Raw genomic sequence first — 25,144 nt, forward strand, 5'->3', positions numbered from 1 at the left:
TTTCAAAAATGAACATATCAATATAATTTTTTTTTATATAGATGTTTGATGTCTTTACCTATCATTTGGTATATTTTTTTTGTAAATTTGACCCTTTATCTGCCCACAGGGGGGATTTAAAATGACAACTTTTTCACAAAAAATTAACTTTTTCAACTTAACTTTTGAAAATGTTCTGGAAGATCTAACACTTTTATATATATCTTACAATTTTAATAAAGATATAAAAATAAGATCTGTTTTATATTTATGTACCATATTTAATTACCATATCTGTTAAATTATCAATACTTAAAAATTTGTGACAGTTTATTAATAATTTTCTTTATTTATTCACACAATATATTAAACTTTAGATATTTTTTCATTATTTTTCTTTATTTTTATTAAAAAGAGAAAAATTTAGGAGTAAAATCAAACAAAATTATTTGTATATAAGTTATAAAAATATGATTATACATTACATATTATTCTTCTATTAATTTTGACAATACTAAGATGCTGTTAATAAAATAATTTCATATATTTTAAAAAAAGAAAATCATTTATAATAATTCATTTAACAATATTTTATTTTAATTAATAACTATATTAAATAACTTTAATAAATTGGCATTAAAAGTCTTTTGGGTGCTCTTACTGCTCTTAAAATTTATATTTGTACAGTATTAATATACTTTAAACAGCTTATTTTTTCACAATCAAATTATATCAGCTGTATAATAAATAAACTATACCTAATTATTAACATAAATCATGATATAGTAGCATTATTTACAAAATAAAATATAATTAAAAAACTTTTTTTAATTGTTAATTCCTGTACATAATTTAATGGATGGTAACTTTAAATGGTTGGACATAAGTTTAATGTCACATTACCTTGTACCATCTGTGTAGGGAACTTATTAAAGTTATGTTTTTCATTTGAGCTATCTATAATTTCAATGTTTTTAATGCATCCTATGTATCTATTGTAGTTTCCGTTACGTTTTTGTAGTGGATGACCTCCAATGTACAACTGTTTACCAACACTATCAACTGAACCTCCTTTTCCAAATTGATCAGGAGGCTTAAAATCATTGTCAACACCAATTTGGGCTACGTTTTTTGATTTTACCGCTAAAATTAGAACTCGTATTAAAAATAATTGTAATTACATACTTAGTATTATTTAAGTTATAAAAATGTTCATACCTTCAATTGTATGCCATTGTCCGTCGCACAAAAAGTATGGTGATGCCGGAGAATATGATGCTGACATTGGCCCTTTTCCAGTATTAACAGAAAATGTTATAGTTCCATTTTTTAACTCCAAAAGCAAATGGTCTCTTTTAGATGTTTTTACAGACATTAAAGTCCCATCAATACTCCTAGGTTTTATTTGCATTGTAATACGTAGCTCTTTACCCACAACAAACTTGTCAACTGTAAACAATAAAAAAAAATGTAATGAAATTTTTTTTTTTCATTTTATATGTGACTTACATAATCTTATATAACCGCCGTTTCCAAAAAAGAACGCTCCTCCTTCTACTTTATCAGAACATCTAGATACGCCAAATTTACGGTCAGGATTTCCAAGCTCTTTTGAATTAGCTTTAAATCTTCTCAAACAACCTTCAAATGTTTCATTCATTTTCTATTTGTCAAAAATAATTAATTGTTACAAATGTTTTTTTGATATACATGAATAATTTAAATTACCACTAGGTCTATAACTTTTTGGTAATCTAAAGGATTGGTTCCACCTAAGTAGAATGGTGGAGTTATGTCCAATTTACAATCTGCTGTATTACTAGAGCCAACTAATGTTCCATCTACAAATAATTCAGCTTTGGTATTTGACCTAGACCACTTAACTGTGTGCCACTCTCCATCGTTCACTGGCATCTGTGCGATAATTGTGGCTGGTATAGAATCACAACTCAATTGGTAGTAAACCTGAAATAAAATTCGTATATATTATTTTTCTTCGATTAATTCGAATAATTGACAATTTTTTTTGTAATTACTTTTCCTTCGGATAAGTAGACAGCTATCATATCAGAACTTTCTAATTTTTGACCGAAGAAAATAATTCCTTCACTACTTGTTGTTTTAATGTCTACAGACAATTCACTTGAAATATTTTTAGGCTTTAAAATCATGTTATCATATTCAAATCTACTTCCAATCATATTTCCTAAAACATATTTATCAATAAATTACTAAAAATTATATATATTAAAATAAGTAATAATGTTATCTGAGTTTGGTTATTAATACCGAATCTGTATCCACTATCTTTTGTCATGTCAGGATCATCACGAGGGACTATTGGAAGGGTACATAAATTTTGAGGAGTTGGTTTTGTCGTTTCATCTGGAGCGAACGTAGGAGGGAAAGTAATTGGTGGTACAGGAGCTATTGTTGTGTCCGGATACTTATCAATTGGAGGTACAGGTCCTCCTACACCAAAAACAAAAATAATAACTTGAATTAGAACCCAACCTTATTACTAAAAAGTTTTATGCTATTTTTCATTCATTACGTTTTGGCAGTTTGCTTCCAGGAGTTGGAGGTCCTGAACACCTGCCAATAGTAGCTCCTGGAATTTCAGTTAATTGCGCAAAATTTATTATTTTTCCATTGAATGTGGCATCTCCAATGCATCCGATGAATGATTGTGATATTGCAGCAGCTGCATCAACTGAAGATGGAACACCTCCAAAGTAAAAATCGGAGAACAAAAATCTAACTGGGTTCGGTGATCGATCAGATCTAAAAAACAAAGCAATTTTTTTTTTTTTGAAACAAATTTTTATTACTATGATAAGTATTTATAACATACTGGAAACTATCATAGTCATCTACAAGCAAAGATAGTCCTTGTGGCGAATGAGCAGCGAAAACTACATGCCATTGATCATCATCATATCTTGTAGATTGTGTAGATGAAACTTGAACACCACCACTTTTGAAAACTAAAATTCCATTTTCTAATTTTAGTGAAAATATAGCCGGTCCATTCACACCATAAACCAATACACCATCAGGGTAACTAGTCTTGAATCTCAATATTAGATCAATAACATTATCAGACGCTGTTGCATTAGGCCATTTCACATGACCCCTACTACCAGGTTCAAAGGATACAATACTAGTAAACTGTATGAAAAAATGTAATTAATTATATTAACTAAAAAGCATCAAATTAAATATAGAATTGCACCTTTTCGGGACATCCTGCAATTATACCAAAAGCATTAACATTTTTACTTAAATCAACTTGGAATTCGTTAAATTGTACTTGATCTAAGCAGCCATCATAGTTGTATTTAGTAACTTGTTCTAGTCCATGGTTGCCCGGATAACCCCCGATGTATAAATGTTCAGATACCTAAAAATTTATCAACATTTTAACATTAAATTCAATTGTAGTTTTTCAAATTATATACTTGAAGATCAGCAACATCACCGGGACACGTCCCCGAAGCTATAATTTCTCCATCAACTTTTAATACAGATTCTTTACCTAACCTTGTTGTTTCAATTGAATGCCACTTATCATCATTATACATTTCTTTAGACGTAATTACACTCGGACCACTACCAAGATTTAGCTGTAAATTTGATAATTTTTAATATAACTGTTAGATACAATAATATTTAATAAAGTAGAATAATATTTACCTTAGAAACAATATTACCATTTTCCATCTCAATGGACATATAGTGATTATTTTTAAATGCTAAAAATATCAAACCATCTGCAGATGTGGTCTTTATACTTAATACAATCGAGGATCTCTCATTCATTTTGTATGGTGCAGAATTAAGTACAATAAATCCTTCGCCATTCATACGATATCCAGATGGATTTGTTGCATTTATTAATTGATCTCTATACATTTTATTTTATTGTAATATTATATTTCTAAGGATTTTAATATTTTTATGTGAAATACCTCTCTACTGATCCGTCATTTACACCCAATGAATCAACAAAGTTCCAAAGTCCTATATGTGTACTTCCAAGCATTAGTTCTTCAACGCGGCCTTCTAAAGATAGTTCTACTATTCCAGGTTGAGATTGGAATGAGAAAGGCAATCCTCCAAGGAATAATTTAGAATGATCTTTATCTAAATTCATAATTGAAGAGTTCCCGGGAAGAATAGTTTCTTTTGTATAAGACAATGTTTCAGAATTTGCGTCTTTTCCTAAATCTTCGTGAACAGTTAACTTCACTGTTTTTCCAGTTCTGAAAACAAAGTAAAATTTTTTTAATATCTATAAATATGAGGTAATTTAAACTTTATAAAAATTATAAATTTAATTATATATTTTTTTTATTACAAATAACTCTTTTTATATCAAAAAAAATATTTAAAAAAATTATTCAATGCTGGAAAAATTACTTAATGACGTACGATTTTCAAATTTTTTTTTTTTCAATGAATGAACTCGACATTATTCTAGAAAAATTATTAGTGAAGATGTAAAAAATTTTTTTAGCACACCTTGAGCTTTTTAAAATTTTATAAAAACGCTTATTGCCGTCAATATTTTTCGATTTAAAGCCTAAAGTTTTTACCAGATCTGATCAATAACATTAAAAATGTACTCAGAAAAATTCGTTAAAATCTGTTAATTTTGGCTGAGTTATAAAGCATTTATGTTTTTTTTTTAAATTCTACACACATTTTTTAATAGGATATGATTTTGCTTTACACAACTCAATTTTGTTAATGTTAGTATATGTAATTTTCACTAATGACACGGCATTTAAAGATTGTTTTTAACGGTTGTTAAGTTTTTTTTTGTTCATCTGTTGTATGAAATAATAATTAGTAAAATTATATGAATACACCAAACCATTTTTTAGTCATAATATTAACGAGTCCTGCAAGGCACCGAGACTGGAGCTGGACCTCAGCTTGGCGAAGCCAAGTATATATATATATATATTATAAAAAAACCTATGAATATTAGGATTATTTTCTCTTTATAACACATATGTACTACACACTTACTTTATGTATTAAAATGATTATAATTCAATAAATACCTCGATAGATTGTTGTAAGAAAAACTAAAAACGATTTTTTTTTTGAAATTTAAAGAAATAAAAAATAAAAAAAAATTATTTATATTATTATTAAAAATTAATAACAAGAAATATACTTTTAAAATAGTCTAAAGTTGTACAAATTGTTTAAAAAAATAATAACAGCATAATTTTAATTATATCAAAAATTAAAAGAGTTTTCATTTAGATATTTTCCATTTTATATATAGATATTAAAAACATTCTTCGTTCAAAAATTGTTTGGTGCTGTTTTTACGCATATTTTGATTTGTAGATTATATTAAACAAAAAAAATAGTTTTTCATCTATAATGTAGTAAAAAATGATAGCACACATTTTTTATATAATCATCATTTTTGTATCATTATATTGGCTCTCGTTGATGACATATAGCTCAATTTAGTTGCCTTGTGAATAGTACGTTTTTAATTTTCAATTTTATAGGGAACATAGTATGGTCACAATTGAAACTTTCGAATAAACATTTACTAAAGCATTTGTGTTACACAAAATTTTCTCCAAATTTGTATCATTTACCTTTCAACTGTAGCTTTGTACCATTTGTTGTCCGATACTCTCTTGCTACTACTAATAGTAGAAATTCCTGATCCAATATCCATTAACAAAACTAAATAACCATTTTGCACTTGTAATGCCATGAAATCATCCTATTAATTATTTATATTATATGTATTAAGTCCATATTTTATTAAAATCATTATACAAGTATGTAAGCAAACCGTTTTAGCTCTTCTCATTCTTCGGCTAGTTCCAACTTCATTTCCTAAGTATAATATAAGACCATTTGGTTGATCAGTTTTAAAATATATTGATGCTAAAGTACTGATTCCTTGTTGAGCCAAATTTTCAGGGTTTCGAAGTTCAAGAGTTGAATTTCTTTTTAAACTAACTCCTACTTTTATCCTGAAATTAATTAATTATTTTATTTTATTTTATTTTAATTATTAATTGAACATAATTACCTATTGATCATTTCTCTGCAAATAGCAATTTTTTTCTGAAGAGAATCTAGACTTGTTTTAATTTGTTGTTCTTTTTTATTAAGTTTTTCTGGTTTATCTTTTAAGCGATCAAATGTACTAGTTGCTTTAGGTAAAAGTGATAATGCTATGTCAACTAAAAGAATCAAAATAAGTATGGTTTCTGTGAATACCGTATTTTATAATTGTATAAACTTACGCTGGTTGTTAGATTGAGTAATGAATTTTTTTGCATGTTCAGCATCTTTATTTAGTTGTTGGGAAGCAATTAAATTTTTTGGCAAAGATAAAGCTAATTCATTGTAATCTTTAATAACTGTTAGTGACTTCTCATCGTAATCTAACGATTTTTTTACGTCTTTATCAGAATTTATATCTGCGACTGTTGATATGAGATGTTCAACTTGCCTTATTTTAAAACATTTATACATTTTTTCAAACATAAATTTTATATTATAATATAGTATTTATAAGTTAAAACTTATAAATTAACTTTGATAATACTTACTTATAAATTTCATTTTCCCTGTCATTTACTTCTTTTTTCGTGTTGTTAACTTTCAATAATAAATCTTGTGCAGATTTCAATGATTCTTCAAGACCTTCTTGAACATCTGCTAATGATTTTCTGGCGTCTTGGAATAATTTTGTTGAGTTTTGATCAGCTATTACAACTTTTTCACCAATTCCTTCCGACTAAAATGTGAATACAAAATATATTCAAGATTATAGTGTGAAAGTTTTTTACGTACTTTTTCAATTGCATTTTCAGCTGCAGAACTTGCGTTCATTGAGGCATCAAAAGACTTTTGTATTTCTGTGGCGATGTTCTTATAAGAATTAGCTGCTAAGATAACAGAATCTGATGCAGATGTTGAATTTTTAATTAAAGATTCCATGAAATCAGCCTTTGTTATAATTAAAAAAAAAAAAATTATAATATAAGGTAATATTTATATAAAATGTATATTTTTAATTATTATAAACAATTTTTACTTATTTTACCTGCTCTTTTAATGTATTTGCATGATATTGAGCCTTATTTATGCCAACCTGTAGCTCTTCAATTTTTTTTTCTTCTGCGCCAAGAGCAGAATTAACCTTACTCTTAATTGCTTTCATTGATTCATTTTCTAATCCTAATTTAGCAAATGTTTGTCTGGAATTTTCTAGGTTACTTAAGGCATCTTTAGCCAATTTCGTTAAATTACCCATTGCACTGTCTGCTTCGTCTTTAATTTTTATTAAAGCACTAGTTCTGTCATTTTGCTTCAATAATGATTCTCTAAAACGTGTATAGTAATTTAACAACAATGATTAAATATAATATTTCAACATACCTATTATAATCATTTATATAGGCTGTTTGAGATGCTTTTTCTCTCGCAATATCCGTCTGATTTTTAATATCATTTATTTTGTTTTTAAATGTTCCCATTTTATTCTTTAATTGTTCTAATAATGATAGCGGTTCTTTCAAAGGTGTTGTAAATTGTGTCATTTTCCCATGTAAATCTACAGCTTTATCTAAAGCATTTGATGTCTCCTCATATTTATCTTCTGTATTAGGCAGAGATTGATTAATTTTGTTCATGAACATTTGAGCATCATTTAAAGCTGAATCAATCTGGGGACCAGCTCCATCTTGTAAACTTTGAGCTAAATTAGTTACATCAGTAACAGCTGACCTTGTTTCTACAACCGCTTGATCCATAGAATGCTTTATTTCTTTTGCATTATTATGAATGAGATCACTCTTTGATGTTAATGCTAAAGCATCTGCTAATGCTGTTTTAGCCTAAGAATATTAAGAATGTTGTCATTTATCAAGTTAATTAAATAAATCAATCATGAAAGAAATACAAGTTGGGAACTTAAAAAAAGTGTTTAGAGCACTTTAAAAGAGTAATTCTGTGTCTCGAATGATTTAATTAATCATAAAGTAAAAATAATATTGTACATTTTTTTAGCTTTGATGCGAAGCTCAGAAGGTATTAATTTTACAATGATGTGTTTTTTTTTGTGTCTATTACCACTTTCTCTCAGGTCTCACCAAACGGACTTTTTCAACGATATGTCAAAAGATCATAAATCGTATCTAAATGGGGGTAATCTCCAAAAAAATTACAAATTTAATAATCCCTAAATTTCGACATTTTTTCAATTTTTTTTACTTAAAACTGCCATGACTTTTAAAAAAAACTAAATCAATACATTTTTTTATATAGATGCTTAATGTCTTTACCTTTCTTTTGCAATATTTTTTTTATAAATCTGACCCTTTACCTGCCCACAAGGGAGGATTTAAAATAACAACTTTTTCAACTTAACATTTGAAAGTGTTCCGTAAAGTCTGACACTTATATATATCTTAAATTAAAGCTAATGTAATATACTTTATTATGGAAAAAAAATGTCGGACTTTATTTTGTCTTTACGGTGAAAATGGCTAACAAATGCTATTTTAGTGTGAAAATTCTCGATTTTGTATTTTACATTTTTAACTTTATTATGCTATAACTTTTTGAAAAATGTATGGATCAATACAATTTTTTCATGAGAAGTAGTATTTATATCCCTTGTTCATTCGACATACTATATCTCAATCAGGATGTAAATAAGAAAATAACAGATCATGTAGCTTTCGGAATAATCCATTAATTTTTTATAATTAAACACTATCTAAAGATTTACATCGAAGTGTTTTTTATGATAGTGATTTTAATCACTATCAGATATCATTATACTTGACGCAACTATGTCATGTCACCATTGTGCCACGACCTCCGTGCTGAGTTTTTNCAGGTCTCACCAAACGGACTTTTTCAACGATATGTCAAAAGATCATAAATCGTATCTAAATGGGGGTAATCTCCAAAAAAATTACAAATTTAATAATCCCTAAATTTCGACATTTTTTCAATTTTTTTTACTTAAAACTGCCATGACTTTTAAAAAAAACTAAATCAATACATTTTTTTATATAGATGCTTAATGTCTTTACCTTTCTTTTGCAATATTTTTTTTATAAATCTGACCCTTTACCTGCCCACAAGGGAGGATTTAAAATAACAACTTTTTCAACTTAACATTTGAAAGTGTTCCGTAAAGTCTGACACTTATATATATCTTAAATTAAAGCTAATGTAATATACTTTATTATGGAAAAAAAATTTCGGACTTTATTTTGTCTTTACGGTGAAAATGGCTAACAAATGCTATTTTAGTGTTANTTGAAAGTGTTCCGTAAAGTCTGACACTTATATATATCTTAAATTAAAGCTAATGTAATATACTTTATTATGGAAAAAAAATGTCGGACTTTATTTTGTCTTTACGGTGAAAATGGCTAACAAATGCTATTTTAGTGTGAAAATTCTCGATTTTGTATTTTACATTTTTAACTTTATTATGCTATAACTTTTTGAAAAATGTATGGATCAATACAATTTTTTCATGAGAAGTAGTATTTATATCCCTTGTTCATTCGACATACTATATCTCAATCAGGATGTAAATAAGAAAATAACAGATCATGTAGCTTTCGGAATAATCCATTAATTTTTTATAATTAAACACTATCTAAAGATTTACATCGAAGTGTTTTTTATGATAGTGATTTTAATCACTATCAGATATCATTATACTTGACGCAACTATGTCATGTCACCATTGTGCCACGACCTCCGTGCTGAGTTTTTATTTTTTGTTTTCTTTTATCTACTTGTTTTATTCAATTTATATTCAAATTATTTTTAGAATCTGGACGGATTATCATAAAATTTTTATTTTTCAGGCTTTAAACATTTTTCTTACTTATAAAATGGTTTTCTTTAAATTCAATCTTTAACTAAGGTAGTGTGGGAGCTTAAAAATCATTTTTGATAATATTCTAAAAGACCTATATTAAATTAATACTAATGTAATATACTTTAAAATGAAAAATTATTCGAAATCATGAGTTTCGGCAGCTATTAAGCATTAAAGCCAAGAATCATGAAATTTTCGGTAAATATAATAAATTGATTTTTAATATGTTTCAAATAGGCATCAAAAAATTTTACAATTAATTAATTAAAACGTGTATTAAAAATAAATAAAAGAAACCTAAAAAGAAGAAACCGAACCCATACATAGTTCAATTTAATATATTTCAAATTTAAAAAAAATAAACCAATTATTACCTTTCTATTTGAACTCTCAATCTCTTTCTGGAAATCAAATAAATGTTGGTCTAACGAAAACGGATCCGTATTGCTTATAACCAAATTTGTTAAATTGGGTTGTAAGTTTAATACAGTTTTATTTATATGGAGCAATCGCTGAGTTGTAAAATATCCTAAAGCTACTGTCTAAAATTATAAAAAAAGAATAATACATAGCTATATTCATAACAAATACAAAAATATGTGCAGAAAACTTACCTCAAACTCTTTTGATACCGGGTATAACTTTGAAAACAAATTATCTGTCACATCAAGAAGAGCGTGCGTGCAGTTGTCACATTCAAAACAACCAGCACCCGCTATAGTATCTATATTAGGCCCAGGCTGAATTAATACCCATCGATGTGGACAATGATCACATTTTTCTCCTATGACTCCTGGCAAACACTCACAATGTCCTGTTAAAGGATTACAACTAATACCAACACTGTATTCAGAGTTACAACCACAAGCTACATAAATAAACTTAAGCTATAATTTTTTGTAATCATACATTGATTAATTATACTTACATATGCATCCTTCAGAAGTATAGTTCCAGTAGCCAGGTTTGCATCTATCACACATTCTACCAGCAACTCCTGGCTTACATCGGCACATTCCCGTGTTTTCATCACACTGTGAACTTTCACTAGCTAAACCACAACCACAAGGCTTACAACCCTAAAAAAAATAATTAAAATTTTTTAATTAAAAATTTACTTGTAAATTTTTTACGCAATACCTTGCAAGAACCAAACCCATAATGATTGACAGCACATGCATCACATTTATCTCCTTCTACATTTGGTTGACATACACATTTTCCATTATAATTGTCACATTTATCCATACCACATTTGTCACAATCGCATGCTTGACAATCTTTTAAACTTATTGCATCACCGAAGAATCCTGGTTTACAATACTGACAAGATTCACCAAATGTATTGTTTAAACAACGAGTGCATCTTCCAGTGATAGAATCACAAGATGCAGGGTCTTCTTTAATAATATTACCAGAACATTGACATTCTTTGCATACTTCGCCTAAAATTATATTAAAAAGAATCAATATATATATATATAAAATTAGAATTTCATCATAAAATTTAAAGGTTAATTTTTATAATTAAACACTATCTAAAGATTTACATCGAAGTGTTTTTTATGATAGTGATTTTAATCACTATCAGATATCATTATACTTGACGCAACTATGTCATGTCACCATTGTGCCACGACCTCCGTGCTGAGTTTTTTTTTTTTGTTTTCTTTTATCTACTTGTTTTATTCAATTTATATTCAAATTATTTTTAGAATCTGGACGGATTATCATAAAATTTTTATTTTTCAGGCTTAAAGGTTAATTTTTAAGCTTATAAATATTTACAAAGATGATGATACTTATTTTTGGATACAAAAAATAATATAGAGTAATTTATTTTTACATATAAATTAAGATCTACTTTAAGCCCTTACTTATTTTCTATAGTTATGGATGAAATTGTCAGAGAGATACAAGAGAGGTACCGTTCTCTCTTGTATTTAAAGAGATGTTCTTCGCTGACGATATAGTGTTAATAGAAGAAAAAGGGGAGGAAATTAATCACAAGCTAGAGGTGTGGAGATTAGCTCTTGAAGAAAAGGGTTTAAGAATAAGTTTGACAAAGGAGAACACGAGGTAGGTGAAATGAAAAGTTCAGTAACAATAGGCGAAGACGTGATAAGAGAGATGGAAAGTTTTAAATATTTAAGATCAGTTGTGCAAAAGAGCGGTGGTGTTAATGATGATGTAAGACACAGGATTAAGTGTGAGTGGTAAAAGTGGAGAGAAGCGTCTGGTGTGTTATGCGATAAATGAATTCCAATGAGGTTGAAAGTTAAATTCTATAATACTGTAATGGGACCAGTTATAATGTATGGTTTAGAGTGTTGGGTGGTTGACAAGAAACTAGACTAGAGAATGAGTGTAGCAGAGATAAGAATGCTTGAAGGAAGAAGTAGTACAGGAAGACCAAAAAAGAGACGGAAGGATATAATTTAATACGATATGAGGACGATTGTGCGAACGTAAATGATGTGGGTAATCGTGTAAATGGAAGTTTAGAATAAGGGTGGCCGACCCCAAGTAGTTGGAATTAAGACAAGGAAAAAGGAGAAAATTATTTAGAACTTGTATTGTGCATAAAATCTTATATCAATAAATATAAATGAAATAAAATCCATTTTTTTATTTAACGCATTTTAAGTCCATTAATGGCCATAGCGGCTTCCTCCATAGAAGGAGGTTTCTGAACCATTGATACTCCGGGACGGGTGGTTAGTCCGTTGCCGAAGAGAGGTATGGCGACTCCAAATACCGAACTGATCTTTTGTTCGGCAAATGAAGCCGCCAGTACTGAGTTTCGAACCCGAGGCAGTGCGTGTCAAGCACTGCCGCGTTACGGACTCAGCCACACCGTACCTAAATAAAATCAATATCAATAAATATTAGGTAAAAAATAAGTGAATTTTTGAAAAAATGCATATAAATTATAAATATGTACCTGGTATTTCGGGACTTCCGTAAAACCCTGCATTACACGATTCACATCTTGCTCCAAAATAACCAGAGATACAATCGCAGCTAATTTTATTACCATCAGGGCTAACTTCACATCCAGTTGCAAAACTAAAAAATATATTTAATAATATTTTGTAAAAAAAAAATTAAAAACTACCAAGGAATTTTCTTACTTATTTGAAGGAATTGGTAAAGGACATGCACAAATGAGACAATCATAAGGCGTGCCTATAGTTGCATTACCATGATATCCCGTAATACACTTTTCACAATGTTCTCCGGTAGTGTTATGTTTGCAGTTCTATATAATATGTTTTAATAATTTATAATATTTAATATTTTAATTATTTTAATAATAATTATGAAAACTGCTGATGTGTGTGTAGATGATGTGTGAGATCGTCTTAAGTCGAAGTTTAAGATAAGGATGGTTGATCTCAAATAGTTGAGATAAAGGCGAAGATAAAGAAGATGAATAATTAAAATTTATAAATAATAATTATGAACGTAAGGTTTGTTTTCTAATTTTTTAATTTTCAGAAGAAAATAATAATTATAGTGAGTTAATATAAAATATAAATAAAATAATTTAAAAATGTGATTAATTAGATAGAAATTATTCATTTCTACTTACATCACATATTCCAGTTATTTTGTCGCAAGTGGCTGAATGCCCGTTACAATTACATGGAACACAAAATCCTCCATATGGACCTGATTGTGCTCTATAGTATCCATCAGCACATTCTTCACAAGATAATCCCACATAATTAGGTGGACACTGACATTGCTCAATAGCTGTTGCAATCTCTTTAGACATTATATATTCTTCTTGTGCAGTTTCCCATGATATATTAGAAATTCTACGACAAATAATTTAAATTTAATAATATAAACATTAAATACTGAATAATGATTCAATTTTACCGTGTTGTAACAGATGGCTCCCAATATGTAGCTCTAATATATATTGCTTGTAAATCTTGAAGAACTTGCATAATTTGCTCTCTAGTTGCTGGCAATCCATTTGTTAATACAAAACTTTGCTCGACGATTTCAACGGAATTCGGGAACAATGTGTTTGATGCCGGTTGTTCCAAAGAAAAGTAATGTAAATATATATCATGACCATTCAAAATAACGTCTGCACCACCCACTGCATTTCCAAACAGATTTGATGTATATTGTATGGTAAAATTAAGATATCCCCCGTAGGACTTTAACTGATTGCCTAAATACTCTTTTGGAGAACTAAAGTAGGTAACCTTTTGTTCTAATTCTTTAGCAGTTAAGTCTACACCAAATTCTTGATCACTTATTTTCTCTGGTGTTATTTGCATCTCTTCTACCATAACAGACTTAGTAGAAACGTTAATTGTTTTTATCAACCAATTATCTACAATAGTTATCTAAAAACAAAGTTATTAGCTATAATTAAAATAACAAAGAGCAAAAAATTAACTAATGTATGACTACTTCAGTTCTATAAAGATTAGAGCTCTGACATCTACTAGTTTTGCCAAAGCAAAAACATGTTGAGCAACCTTCCTCGTTTTTTTCTTGGATGTTGAATGTACCTTCTTTACAGAGATCACAAGCTTGTCCATATACATTAGCTTTGCAGTAACACTCAGAAGTAAGCTAAAATAATAAATTGATATTAAAAAACTGTTTATACAATTTAGCTTGAAATAATAACTTACCTGATTACATATCTCATTAGTTGTTCCTCTATAATCACAATCGCACAATAAACACGTAGGAAATGACCAATGACCAGAACGGCAGTGATCGCAACTTCGCCCAACAACGTTTTGTTTACACCTTAAATTAAGAAAAATAAATAGTATTTACAACGAATATACACAATACTTTAAAATATTAATTATTTATGTATATTAATTTAATATAAAAGTCATTTTTTCTAACTCGCATGATCCATTAAATAAGTCACATTGAAGATTTCCTTTTTCTACTCCAAAATAGTTACATTTACATTCCGCACAACCAATTATTGGGTCGATTCCGTAAGTCATCGGTTCACATTGATCACAATTTTTACCAGTTACTCTAGGTGGACATATACATTCTCCAGTGGTGGCTTCACATGTAGCAACTGAAGGACAATCACACGATTTGCAGTCTGGGAATCCAAAGTATCCTGTCTTACAAATCTCACAACGTCGACCTATTACGTTTGGTCTACATTGACATTGACCTCCAAATGGATCACATATATAACTTAATGACCCATCAGAGTCACAAAGACAAGGCTGAGCTCCACTATTATAAGCTGTTGTTAATGAAAAAGTGGACTCTTTGCAAAAACCTAAACATGAAAATTTTATCATATTTATAATAATTAAAAATTATTTTATATTTTTTTTATATAAAAAAAGCATTTTAAACATTTACATAATATCATTTTTTAATTATTTATTTTATTATTAGTATAAATATTAGGTGTAAATAATTTCAAATAATTTTTTTTTATAAGTAATATATTATATTCAATGGTAATAGATTTTTAAAAATGTAGTTTTTACCTGTAGTAGATGAATTCATATAAAAATTATTAGTTCCACATTTTGATATAAATAAACCAGTGTAATCAAATGGTTGTTCTTTGATTATATATTCTGTATATTCTTGTGCTGGAACAACTAACACGTATTCTAACCAAACACTTCCATGATTTAATCCCTAATGTACAAACGCAATTAAGTATAAGTATTTTAACATATAATAAAATATTGAAACAAATTACATTTAAAGTTAGTAAGAAATTTTCAGTAAGATGAAACTCTGTATTGCCGTTTGGTTGTACGATAACAGAGCGACAACCTGAATTCGATGGGCAGTGTTTTATAGGCAATATTGCTTCATAAGTTTGTCCATTATGAATTAGTGCACTCATTTCAAAAGCTAAAATATAAAATATATCACATTGATTTTTATGATTGATAATAACTTATTAAGAAATGTTTAATAAGTATAGTAAAATCTAATGTTCATATTATTTAAGCGAATGTTTAGGAATGCATTTTTTAGAATACTTACTAGGAAAATCAGGTTGATAAAAATGAACAATAAAAACATATGGACCAGGATTGGGTATTTTTCCAGCGAGATCGACAGTGGTATCTTGCATATCAACCAATACCAATGCTGAACTGTTATCGTTGACGTTTTTAGGACCAGATTGTGCTAAACGGGCTTCGTTTCCAAATTTAAATTCTACTTTTTTCGTATCTGGTGGGGTAGGATATAAGGAATGTATGCATTTTCCATCTTTTTTAACACATGATGGATTGGGATTGATGTAATCTAAAGACCATTTTTTCAAAGGTACAGCTACTATAGAATCTATACCAACTCGGCCTCGATCTTGACCACCCTTTAGTAAAATTTTTGAATTTGTGTCGTTTATATTAAATATAGCTACTTTTCCAGTTGCATCTACTGCCGCTTGTCTACAAACAGTAGTGTGGTGACACGCATAAAGAATTACTTTTCCCGAATTAATTTTGTCATTAACTTCCACATCTACAATTGCTTTAGTTTGAACAGTTGAAGGAGTTATGTAGTTAACCAAAATTACATAAGGGCCAGGACTATTAGTTGGAAGTTCAAGTTTCAATTCAGGTTGGGTTTCACTAATCATTGGTAGTTTTGGTAAACCTAACACTTCTAATTGCTGTGAACAATAAATCCTAATTAAATACTTAAAGAATATTAATAAACCGGTAGTAAATTATAATACTTTCAGATCATCAAAGTAATCAATGGGATCATCTCCATTTGACATCAAAGCTGAATTACTTCTAACTTGGTCAAAATTCGTTATACTTGGATAGTCGAAATGTCGACAAAGACTGTCTTCTATGTTATCTGTAATGCACGGATTTAATACTTTGTCAACTAAAATATTACCTTCATAATACTCAGCAGGTAAAATGACAAAATAATCCTGAAGTAAAAATTAAAATATTAACAAATAAAAATGTGACTAAAAGTAAAAAATACTTACTACAAATAACCCTTGGTCAATTTTTATTGTAATTGCCCATCGACCCGGATTCATAACAAATGGAGAAGGTATGTTATTAGTTGCCCCAGACACAGTAACAAGAGAAGGCGTCTTTGATGGTTTTAATTGAACCTAAAAATATTTTCAAAAATTAATTTTATCATTGTTTATAATTTATGAAAATATACTCACCATAAATTTTTGTTCAATATTAATATTATTAGGCGTTTCAGGTGTAACAGATACTTGTCCAACTATTGTTTCGTTGCTTCGACTTACATATCTTAGAACAATTCGATAAATAGATGGTTTGTCAATATTAATCTCATGAACTATTTCGCTCTAAAACCATAATTCAATTAAATTTCAATACATTAATGACATGAATCTTTTTTACTTGAAGTTGAGAGAAAACAGCATAACCTTTCCATGAATATTCAGGGAATAGTTCTTCGTCAAAACCATATCTCACAGGTGTAAATACTGGAGTTCTCCCATCTTCTGCTTCGTACAAAAATTGATATAAAGTGGGAAAATAATGAGCTTGCATCGGTTCAGTGCAAGCTCTACCAATAATCCTGGGCTGACATAAACATTGTCCTGTTGTCTTATCACATTTTTCATTTATTGAACCTCCGATGTTACAATCGCATTCTATCATTAAAAAACAGAGGTCAATGGTAAGATTTTGTTATGGGAAACCACCTTTTATTATATGAACAAACCTGAGCAACCAAACAAACTATTTTCGTCCAAACTATAAAAACCCTCAGCGCATTCATCACATCTTCTTGACGTAGCTGAAGGTTTACAAACGCATTGACCGGATTTTGGATTACACACTCCTACTCCACTAAGAACTCCAGGCATAAAACAATCACATTCTGAAAAAAGTCTAGTATAATAACTTGTGTTATTTGATAAGCTACATGCTTGTTACCTTGACAGCCCTCTGGATTTGTTGGTTCTAAATTCCAGTACAATTCTCGGCACTCATTACAAATTCTACCTGTAACTCTGGGTTTACATTGACATAATTCACCCAATGGTAAAGATCCACAACCAGCAAATGTTGATAGAACTCCAGCCGGATTACAATTACATTCTAATAAAAATACAAAAAAAAGTTAATTTAATTTGTATAAACTACTTTAATCTTATTCACCTTCACAAATCGGGAAATTATATAACCCTTCTTTGCACTGATTACATTGCGTTCCAGAAAAGTTCGGCTTACACTTGCATTTACCGTCATTATCGCATGATACACCAATAGAACCTTGACTATTACAATCGCAATCTAAAATTTTCAACCATTTGGTTACAATACATTTTAAATGGCTACTAATCAGCAAAAGTTCTTACGTTTGCAATCGGGATATTGATAAAAACCGGGACTACATTGTTCACACGATTTTCCAGCAAAACTCGGTAGACATGGACACTTTCCTGAAGCATCACATACTGAAGAAGCACTTCCTTGTTCTGAACAACCACATGGCTTGCAATCGGGATATCCATTGTAACCAGGTGAGCACTTATCACATCGAGGACCTGCATATCCTTCCTTACACAAACATTGTCCATTTACTTTGTTACAAATTTCTGGCAATGATCCAATTGCATCGCAGTTACAATCTTAAATTAAATTAATTGTTCTATATTATTTTAATATTTTAAAAAATAATATTGTTTTAAAATCTTACATGAACATGATGAAAATCCATAATAACCATGATTACATTGATCACAAGACTGATTACCGTAATTACTGAGACAAGCACATTGACCTGTTTTTTGGTCGCAAATAGCATTTTTGGATCCTACTTCATTACACTGACAAGCTAAAATCCATAAAAATTACAATGAAAACAATATCAATATTATTTATACTATTTGCTGCTATTTTTTTTACTATCAGAACTTACGTTTACATTCAGGGAAATCATAAAAACCCTCAGCACATTGATAACAAAACTGTCCACCAAAGTTTTGCTTACATGGACACATTCCCCCGTTATTTTCACATTGTTTACCTCGTGTACCTTCTGGAAAACATTCGCATGGTTTACATTCAGGATAATCATAATATCCTTCACTACAAGATTTACAGTCTGGTGCGGCATAGGCGGGTTTACATTCACATTTTCCAAATCCTTCAGAACAATTTCCAGTAGAATAGAAATGGTTACAATCGCAAGCTATAATTAAACAAAAAAAATTATTTCTAAGGTGTGTTAAAGTTTTTTTTATATATATATATATACTAACGTTGGCATACGTCAGTCTCATTTAGGTGTTTTCCAAATGGTCTATAATATCCATTCGCACACTTGTCACAATTAATTCCTATAGTGTGATCCCTACAATTTTGGCAAATACCACCTCCTTCATACTTTCCATGAATGTCGATTGATAAATGAGCGGCATCCGTGGCATTATCATAGATGCAAGTCTCCGAGTGGCCGTAACAATTGCAAGCTAAAAAATGAATATTTTTAAAATATAATTCATTAAAAATTAAAACATTATTGTAACATGATAACAATTTACTTACGTTCACATTCAAATAGTTTGTCATATTTTGACTGGCTCCATGCTTTTTGCTGAAAGCCGGGACAACATCGCTCACAATTATGTCCACACGTATTGTGTTTGCACCGACATATAAGTTTATATGAATCATTTGGGTCAGTAATATCACATAAATCAGCATGACCATTACAACGACAACGGCCACCAATACTGACATCTTTGATAGAATAAAAGTACTAAAAATAGTAATACAAAGTGAAAATTTAAATCATGAATATTTGAAAAACATTTCATATTTCATACCCTTCTAGTTGTCGTAGGATCTTGTCTAGCGACAGGCATTAGATGACCAAGCAAATTTTTTACTCTTAATAATCGAAACCTTACATTAGTTGCTCTAGTAAACTCTTGTAGAGCAAACGAGTTGAAGAAATTATTAGCCGAAGGTCTATTAGCTAAAAGTTTCACAAATATCTATAAAAAAAACATACAGTTCAGGATAACCCGGTTTTATAGATAATTTTATAATTCTATGATCTAATTGACTCACTTCACCGTTTTCTAATGGAACTATTTTAGAAAAAGCAGTTTCACAAGTTACTGAATCGTCAGACGAAATGGGTTTAATACTATCTTTTCCGAAAAATGACTCACAATCTCTGTAAAGAAAACAGTGAAACATAATTATTTATGTGATTTTTCATAAATAATATATCAACAATAGTATTATTTTAAGTCATAAAAGTAATATTCAATAATATGAAAGAGGATAGACAAATTTTAATCAAATTTCAAATAAAAACTGATATTGTTTTAATGTACAATTATGATAAGTCTTAAAAAAAAAATAGTATTTCTATAATTAATTTAATGCAACAAATAATATTAAAATACAATAATAAAATCGATAAAATGTGGCTAATACAGTAAAAATGCTACTATAAGTTATTTTTAGGTGTTATTTACTCACGCTAAGTTATCTGCAAAATATTGCCATGGTTGATAAGTCTGACCATGATCAGCTGATCTCTCAAGAACCCAAACTCCTGGTCTAGGAGAATTTCCCATCTTTACAACAACGTATGCTACATGAAATTCCTACAGGTAAAATACTATATTACTAAAGTAATACTACAATAATGCTTAATAATATATTATATTGAACATTTCAGCCAATTATACAGTTAAAATATCGACCTAAATTTCGGAAAAAGATTAGAATTTAAAATTTTAGAGTTTAGAATTTATACGTACAACTATAAAAAAGCGAAATAGTATTAGCTTAATTAATGTACTTGTATGTAACTCAAATTGTCAAAATAGGTCCCATAAAAGATTGTCATAAAATATTTTATCTTATTAACTTTAATCATAATAATTCTTACACATATATGGGGTGTTATGTAAGTAAGGAAAAGGGTTATATTTGTAACAATTGATCTGTTTCTTTCCTTTTAAACACTCTGTATATTTAATTATTTTGTTTTCAATTTTAATTACTATTAATAATATTCAATATAATATTTTTGGTAACGAATTTAAAAACAACACTATATTTTAAATATATAGTGTCATAAATATATTATCTCATTATGGTTTAATAATCTGTTTAGCGGAAGTTACGTGATATACACTTCTGAAAAATCATTTAAAATTTGTGTTACGTGTATATAAAAAATATATTTTTTTCTAAATTAAATATTTTCAATATAAAAAAAAATCGACTAACATAAAATTATAATATTTTTAAATTCACTTAAAACTTTTTTAATAAAAAAGCAAAATATTGAATTGGTCACGTTTCCGCAATTTTTGAACAGCGGAAAACCAACTTTACGTAGGCCAACAGGACGGACTTTTCATTGTTATCTTATCTAGCTACTAGTATATTGAACCTCACCAGCGAGTTGGCCATTTTTATGTGATAACCATACACGACCTTTATAGATTACACCTACCTGGACGTGATCAACAGGATGTAGAACATTATTTAATACTTTTTAAAGTTATGTAATTATTATTTTACTTCTTAAATTCATTCCTTTTTCCAAAAAGTTTTCAACTTTTCAGTTATTAAAAACCTAATAATAGGATATTTAATATTTCATAGTTCGGATACACGTTAATGATTTTAATCGAGTTTGAATAACAGTAATTAATTGTTTTTATGTTTGTTTTACCTGTCCTAAATCGATTGTTAAGTTTATTTCGTTATATTTCATGCCTCTTGATAGCGGTGGACTTTGCCACCACGTTTCTTGTCCATCCACCGCATATTCTGGAGGATGTGACTTGTCTGGACGACTAGTATCACAATGATCGCATACCTGTCAACAAATTATCAATAGACTTATTTACTTCTGGCACTTAAAAATCATTTTATTAAACAAGGCATTGCTTATCGAACGCATTTTTTTTTATATAAATACAATTTATTGCTATAAATAGCATAATTGTGTACAAAACATAAGCTTATACTCTATACATACACCTACTGATGTATTTGAAATAACATGTTGAATACAAAAATTATAACTAACCTAAATTAAATTTTCATCTTGAATTTTACTTGAAGTATTTTAAAGACATTTAACTTTATATAATATACATTTGTATTATCAAGGAAGTAATAAAATTTCATTTTTATTGCAATGAACATAAAATATACGTTCTGTAAAAAATATTAATTGTTGATATTTAATATCAACAACTGATTTTTTTATTTATTAATAAATAATCAATTGATATTAAAAAAAAAACATAAAATCTATTACTATGGAACATTTAAAAAACAATAATATTCCTTTTTTATTAATATTATGGAATAAAATAAAAAATATGGTAAGAAAAACTTTAAAACATATGGATACAAGTACTAAGTAATTTCAATATTTTTACTATCGATTAGTTATCGAGAAAAAAAATTTTAAATTTTACAGAAAGAAATTTTTATTCTCTTCGCTAAATAAAAGTGAAAAACAATGACTTTATTATTATTTAAATATATTTATACATTATACATTGTTCATGGCAAAAATTTGACCTAATATTTTATGATACATTTTTTTAAGAATTAGCAAATACACTATGGTGTTTTATATCATATTTATAAAATCATGAATATATCATTAAACAAAATAAAATCAAAATTTTTAAAATCTTGAAAAAATAACCACTGCTGTGTATTTTTTTATGAAATATATTACTATAGTATATAATGTAAAAATCACTTTGCGTTTTATTCATGTAATAGATATCAAATTATATTTTTATCAATGAATTAAATGACCCTCCAGTTCACATCCTTCAGCATTCCCAGTAAACTAATTTATATACACAGTGATCGGTTTATCATAAGCTACTAGATTACTCACAAAATGAATATAATATTAGAAAAAAAAGTGTTGATATCTTATAGTTACATATACTCTTGATTTATCAGCTAATAATGACTTATTAGAATCATCCCTTATAGCTTAAAGGCTAACAACTTTTTTTTTTTTGTTATGACAACATACATATTTAATTAACTTATAAAATAGATAATTATCTAATTAAGAAAATGACGGGTCGATAACAAATTTTAGACCAGTATTTCAGAAGTTATGCTCATTTTTATACCAAGGTGAGACGAAAAATGACTGACGGGAAATCACTAGTGATAAAAATAGTAGCACCCACTCTTCACCTCCTGTCCATACTTTAAATTGTTAAAAACTTTTGAAATACTGGCCCAAAAGTTGTTGTCGACCCGTCATTTTCTTAATTAGATAATTATCTATTTTACAAATTAATTAAATTTATATGTTTCCATTTGAAAAAATAAATTTTACACTACTTAACTTACATGATTCTAAAATTTCATTATTAGCTGGAAAATCAAGGATTATAAGTAACTATTAGAAATACAATTTTTTTTTCTAATATTGTATTTATTTTACTAGAAATCGAGTGGTTTATGATTAACCGATCATTCTTAATATATATTATTATTATATTGACCACTAAAGTTATTGATTAGTTATACTTGTAACTCGGTGGTTAGACAAATATTTACATGTTTGGTAATTTTATTAACATCTTCCTGATGAAAGTATAATAAGTGATAATTTATTTTCATTCGTAATTAATAATCACGTTGCTATTAACTTAATTTCCTTTTGTTGGCCATATTTAGACTAAGAATAGATTGTTTAGTGTTACAAAAATGAATAATTAGTTCAATATAACATTTTACTTTCGAAGTAAGTTAAGATAAATATTTCTATAAAAGAAATTACCGGCTAAAAAATTGTATCGTAAAAATTATTATTCTAAAACGTACTTCTTCGAAATAAATAACATTAGCTTTTCTATATGGAGGTTGATTTTTAAAGAGCTTTTTAGTAAGAAAAAAATTTGTTTCATAGAAAAAGAAGACAAACTTTGTAATAAACTACCATTGTGGTGTAATTATAATTAATAATATACTCAAAATATTCTCGAGGGTGTAATTAAGGATGTAAAACGCTATTTAAAAGCAGTGAATTGACAATATAAGAAAAGGTTTTCATACCTATTATTTTTATAAATTTGACACTTTGGCATTACTCTCATGATTTATATTAGATGTATAATAATAAAAAAATTTATTAAATATTCATTGAACAGTGATAATTTATTGATCTACCTACTCATTTATACTTAATGAATACAATGATTCAAAATTTGCAATATCCCTTTTTTCTTGATATTTAATTTGTTAAGAGAGCAAAGGAAAATAATTTAAAATGCAGTTTTTTCATGTAATCATCCGAATGGCAACTTATTTTTTAACTTACGTCTACTTTGTTTGATATAGAATGGATTTATTAAAAGACTAATAATTTAAAATTGGTGTCTTTCACAAAAGTGAACTCGTAACACATTTACATTAACGATGAAAAATACATTATGAAGTAAACAATTAAGACTTTTGCAGCATTTAAAATTTGCACCATTCTATGAAAAACTCATTTATTTCGGTCTCTATTTTTTTTCAAATGAAGAGTAAAATAAAAGGTCTTCAATACATGATATATACGAGTTTTTACACTTATAATACGGCTAGCATTTTCTCCAGTTTTATTTTTTTACAGCCAACTGTAGCCTCTCCTAAAGAGAAGGTTTCTTAACCATTTATACTTGAGACGAGAAGTTAGTCCGTCCCGACTCCTGAGACACGTGCAACCATTAACCCCCTTAAAGACGGTCCTACATAGAAAGCTTAAAGTGGTGCACAATTAAAATATATTCGTTAGACGGTTTTTAAATGATTTCGTACAAATACGAAAACCATAAGGAACATTTCTTTGTAAAGCTTCCATAAAACTAACCAATTTCAAAATGCCTACCCCTCAAATAAATCTATTGGGAAATCGCTTACTTGTCCTTGAATTACAAGATTTCCCTCGTAGTCAACGTTACGCTCAGAGTTGGCACCCACAAGTTTACAGTATAGCTCAGGACCCTGAAGACCTTCACCACAAGTAGCGGTGGCTGTGATCCGACGGCCCTCGGCCAAGTTGAAGTACGGCGGCGTGAGCACTTCCGGCCTGGCTGGGGCGGCCAGCAACAGGGTCCACCAGAGGACGGCGGTGATCGCGGTCATATTCACGGACGGCCGGACTGCTGTGCGACTGCTGAATGCGGACGACGGGCGTCTAGCATAGTATACGCACGTCAATGATGCACCGACTGTGCCGGTGATGATAATA

General features: G+C 28.7%; 1 protein-coding gene across 1 annotated transcript; it reads right to left on the reverse strand.

The window, feature by feature from the left end:
* Positions 1 to 475: 475 nt before the first annotated feature.
* On the reverse strand, positions 476 to 25,144 carry LOC126905433 (laminin subunit alpha). The gene is made up of 51 exons (XM_050685113.1): positions 24,814 to 25,144; positions 21,590 to 21,736; positions 20,380 to 20,507; positions 19,960 to 20,068; positions 19,713 to 19,883; positions 19,432 to 19,645; positions 19,146 to 19,355; positions 18,803 to 19,075; positions 18,581 to 18,718; positions 18,240 to 18,512; positions 18,040 to 18,174; positions 17,815 to 17,979; positions 17,600 to 17,758; positions 17,272 to 17,528; positions 17,067 to 17,216; positions 16,875 to 17,006; positions 16,608 to 16,814; positions 15,905 to 16,541; positions 15,612 to 15,769; positions 15,391 to 15,547; positions 14,774 to 15,173; positions 14,548 to 14,668; positions 14,321 to 14,485; positions 13,772 to 14,253; positions 13,479 to 13,707; positions 13,018 to 13,145; positions 12,828 to 12,952; positions 11,024 to 11,328; positions 10,812 to 10,962; positions 10,498 to 10,751; positions 10,258 to 10,425; positions 7,414 to 7,871; positions 7,079 to 7,358; positions 6,826 to 6,981; positions 6,582 to 6,769; positions 6,273 to 6,481; positions 6,056 to 6,209; positions 5,813 to 5,996; positions 5,610 to 5,740; positions 3,951 to 4,244; positions 3,676 to 3,886; positions 3,441 to 3,605; positions 3,215 to 3,382; positions 2,834 to 3,150; positions 2,534 to 2,763; positions 2,269 to 2,451; positions 2,016 to 2,185; positions 1,708 to 1,944; positions 1,489 to 1,642; positions 1,198 to 1,428; positions 476 to 1,122 (listed from the first exon to the last, which is right to left on the reverse strand). Exons 1-51 carry the CDS (start codon positions 25,036 to 25,038, stop codon positions 848 to 850), a joined length of 10,968 nt encoding a protein of 3,655 aa, XP_050541070.1. The 5' UTR covers positions 25,039 to 25,144; the 3' UTR covers positions 476 to 847.

The sequence above is a fragment of the Daktulosphaira vitifoliae genome, unplaced genomic scaffold (genome assembly GCF_025091365.1).
Source record: "Daktulosphaira vitifoliae isolate Bord-2020 unplaced genomic scaffold, ASM2509136v1 Scaffold_4, whole genome shotgun sequence".
Lineage (NCBI taxonomy): Eukaryota > Metazoa > Arthropoda > Insecta > Hemiptera > Phylloxeridae > Daktulosphaira > Daktulosphaira vitifoliae.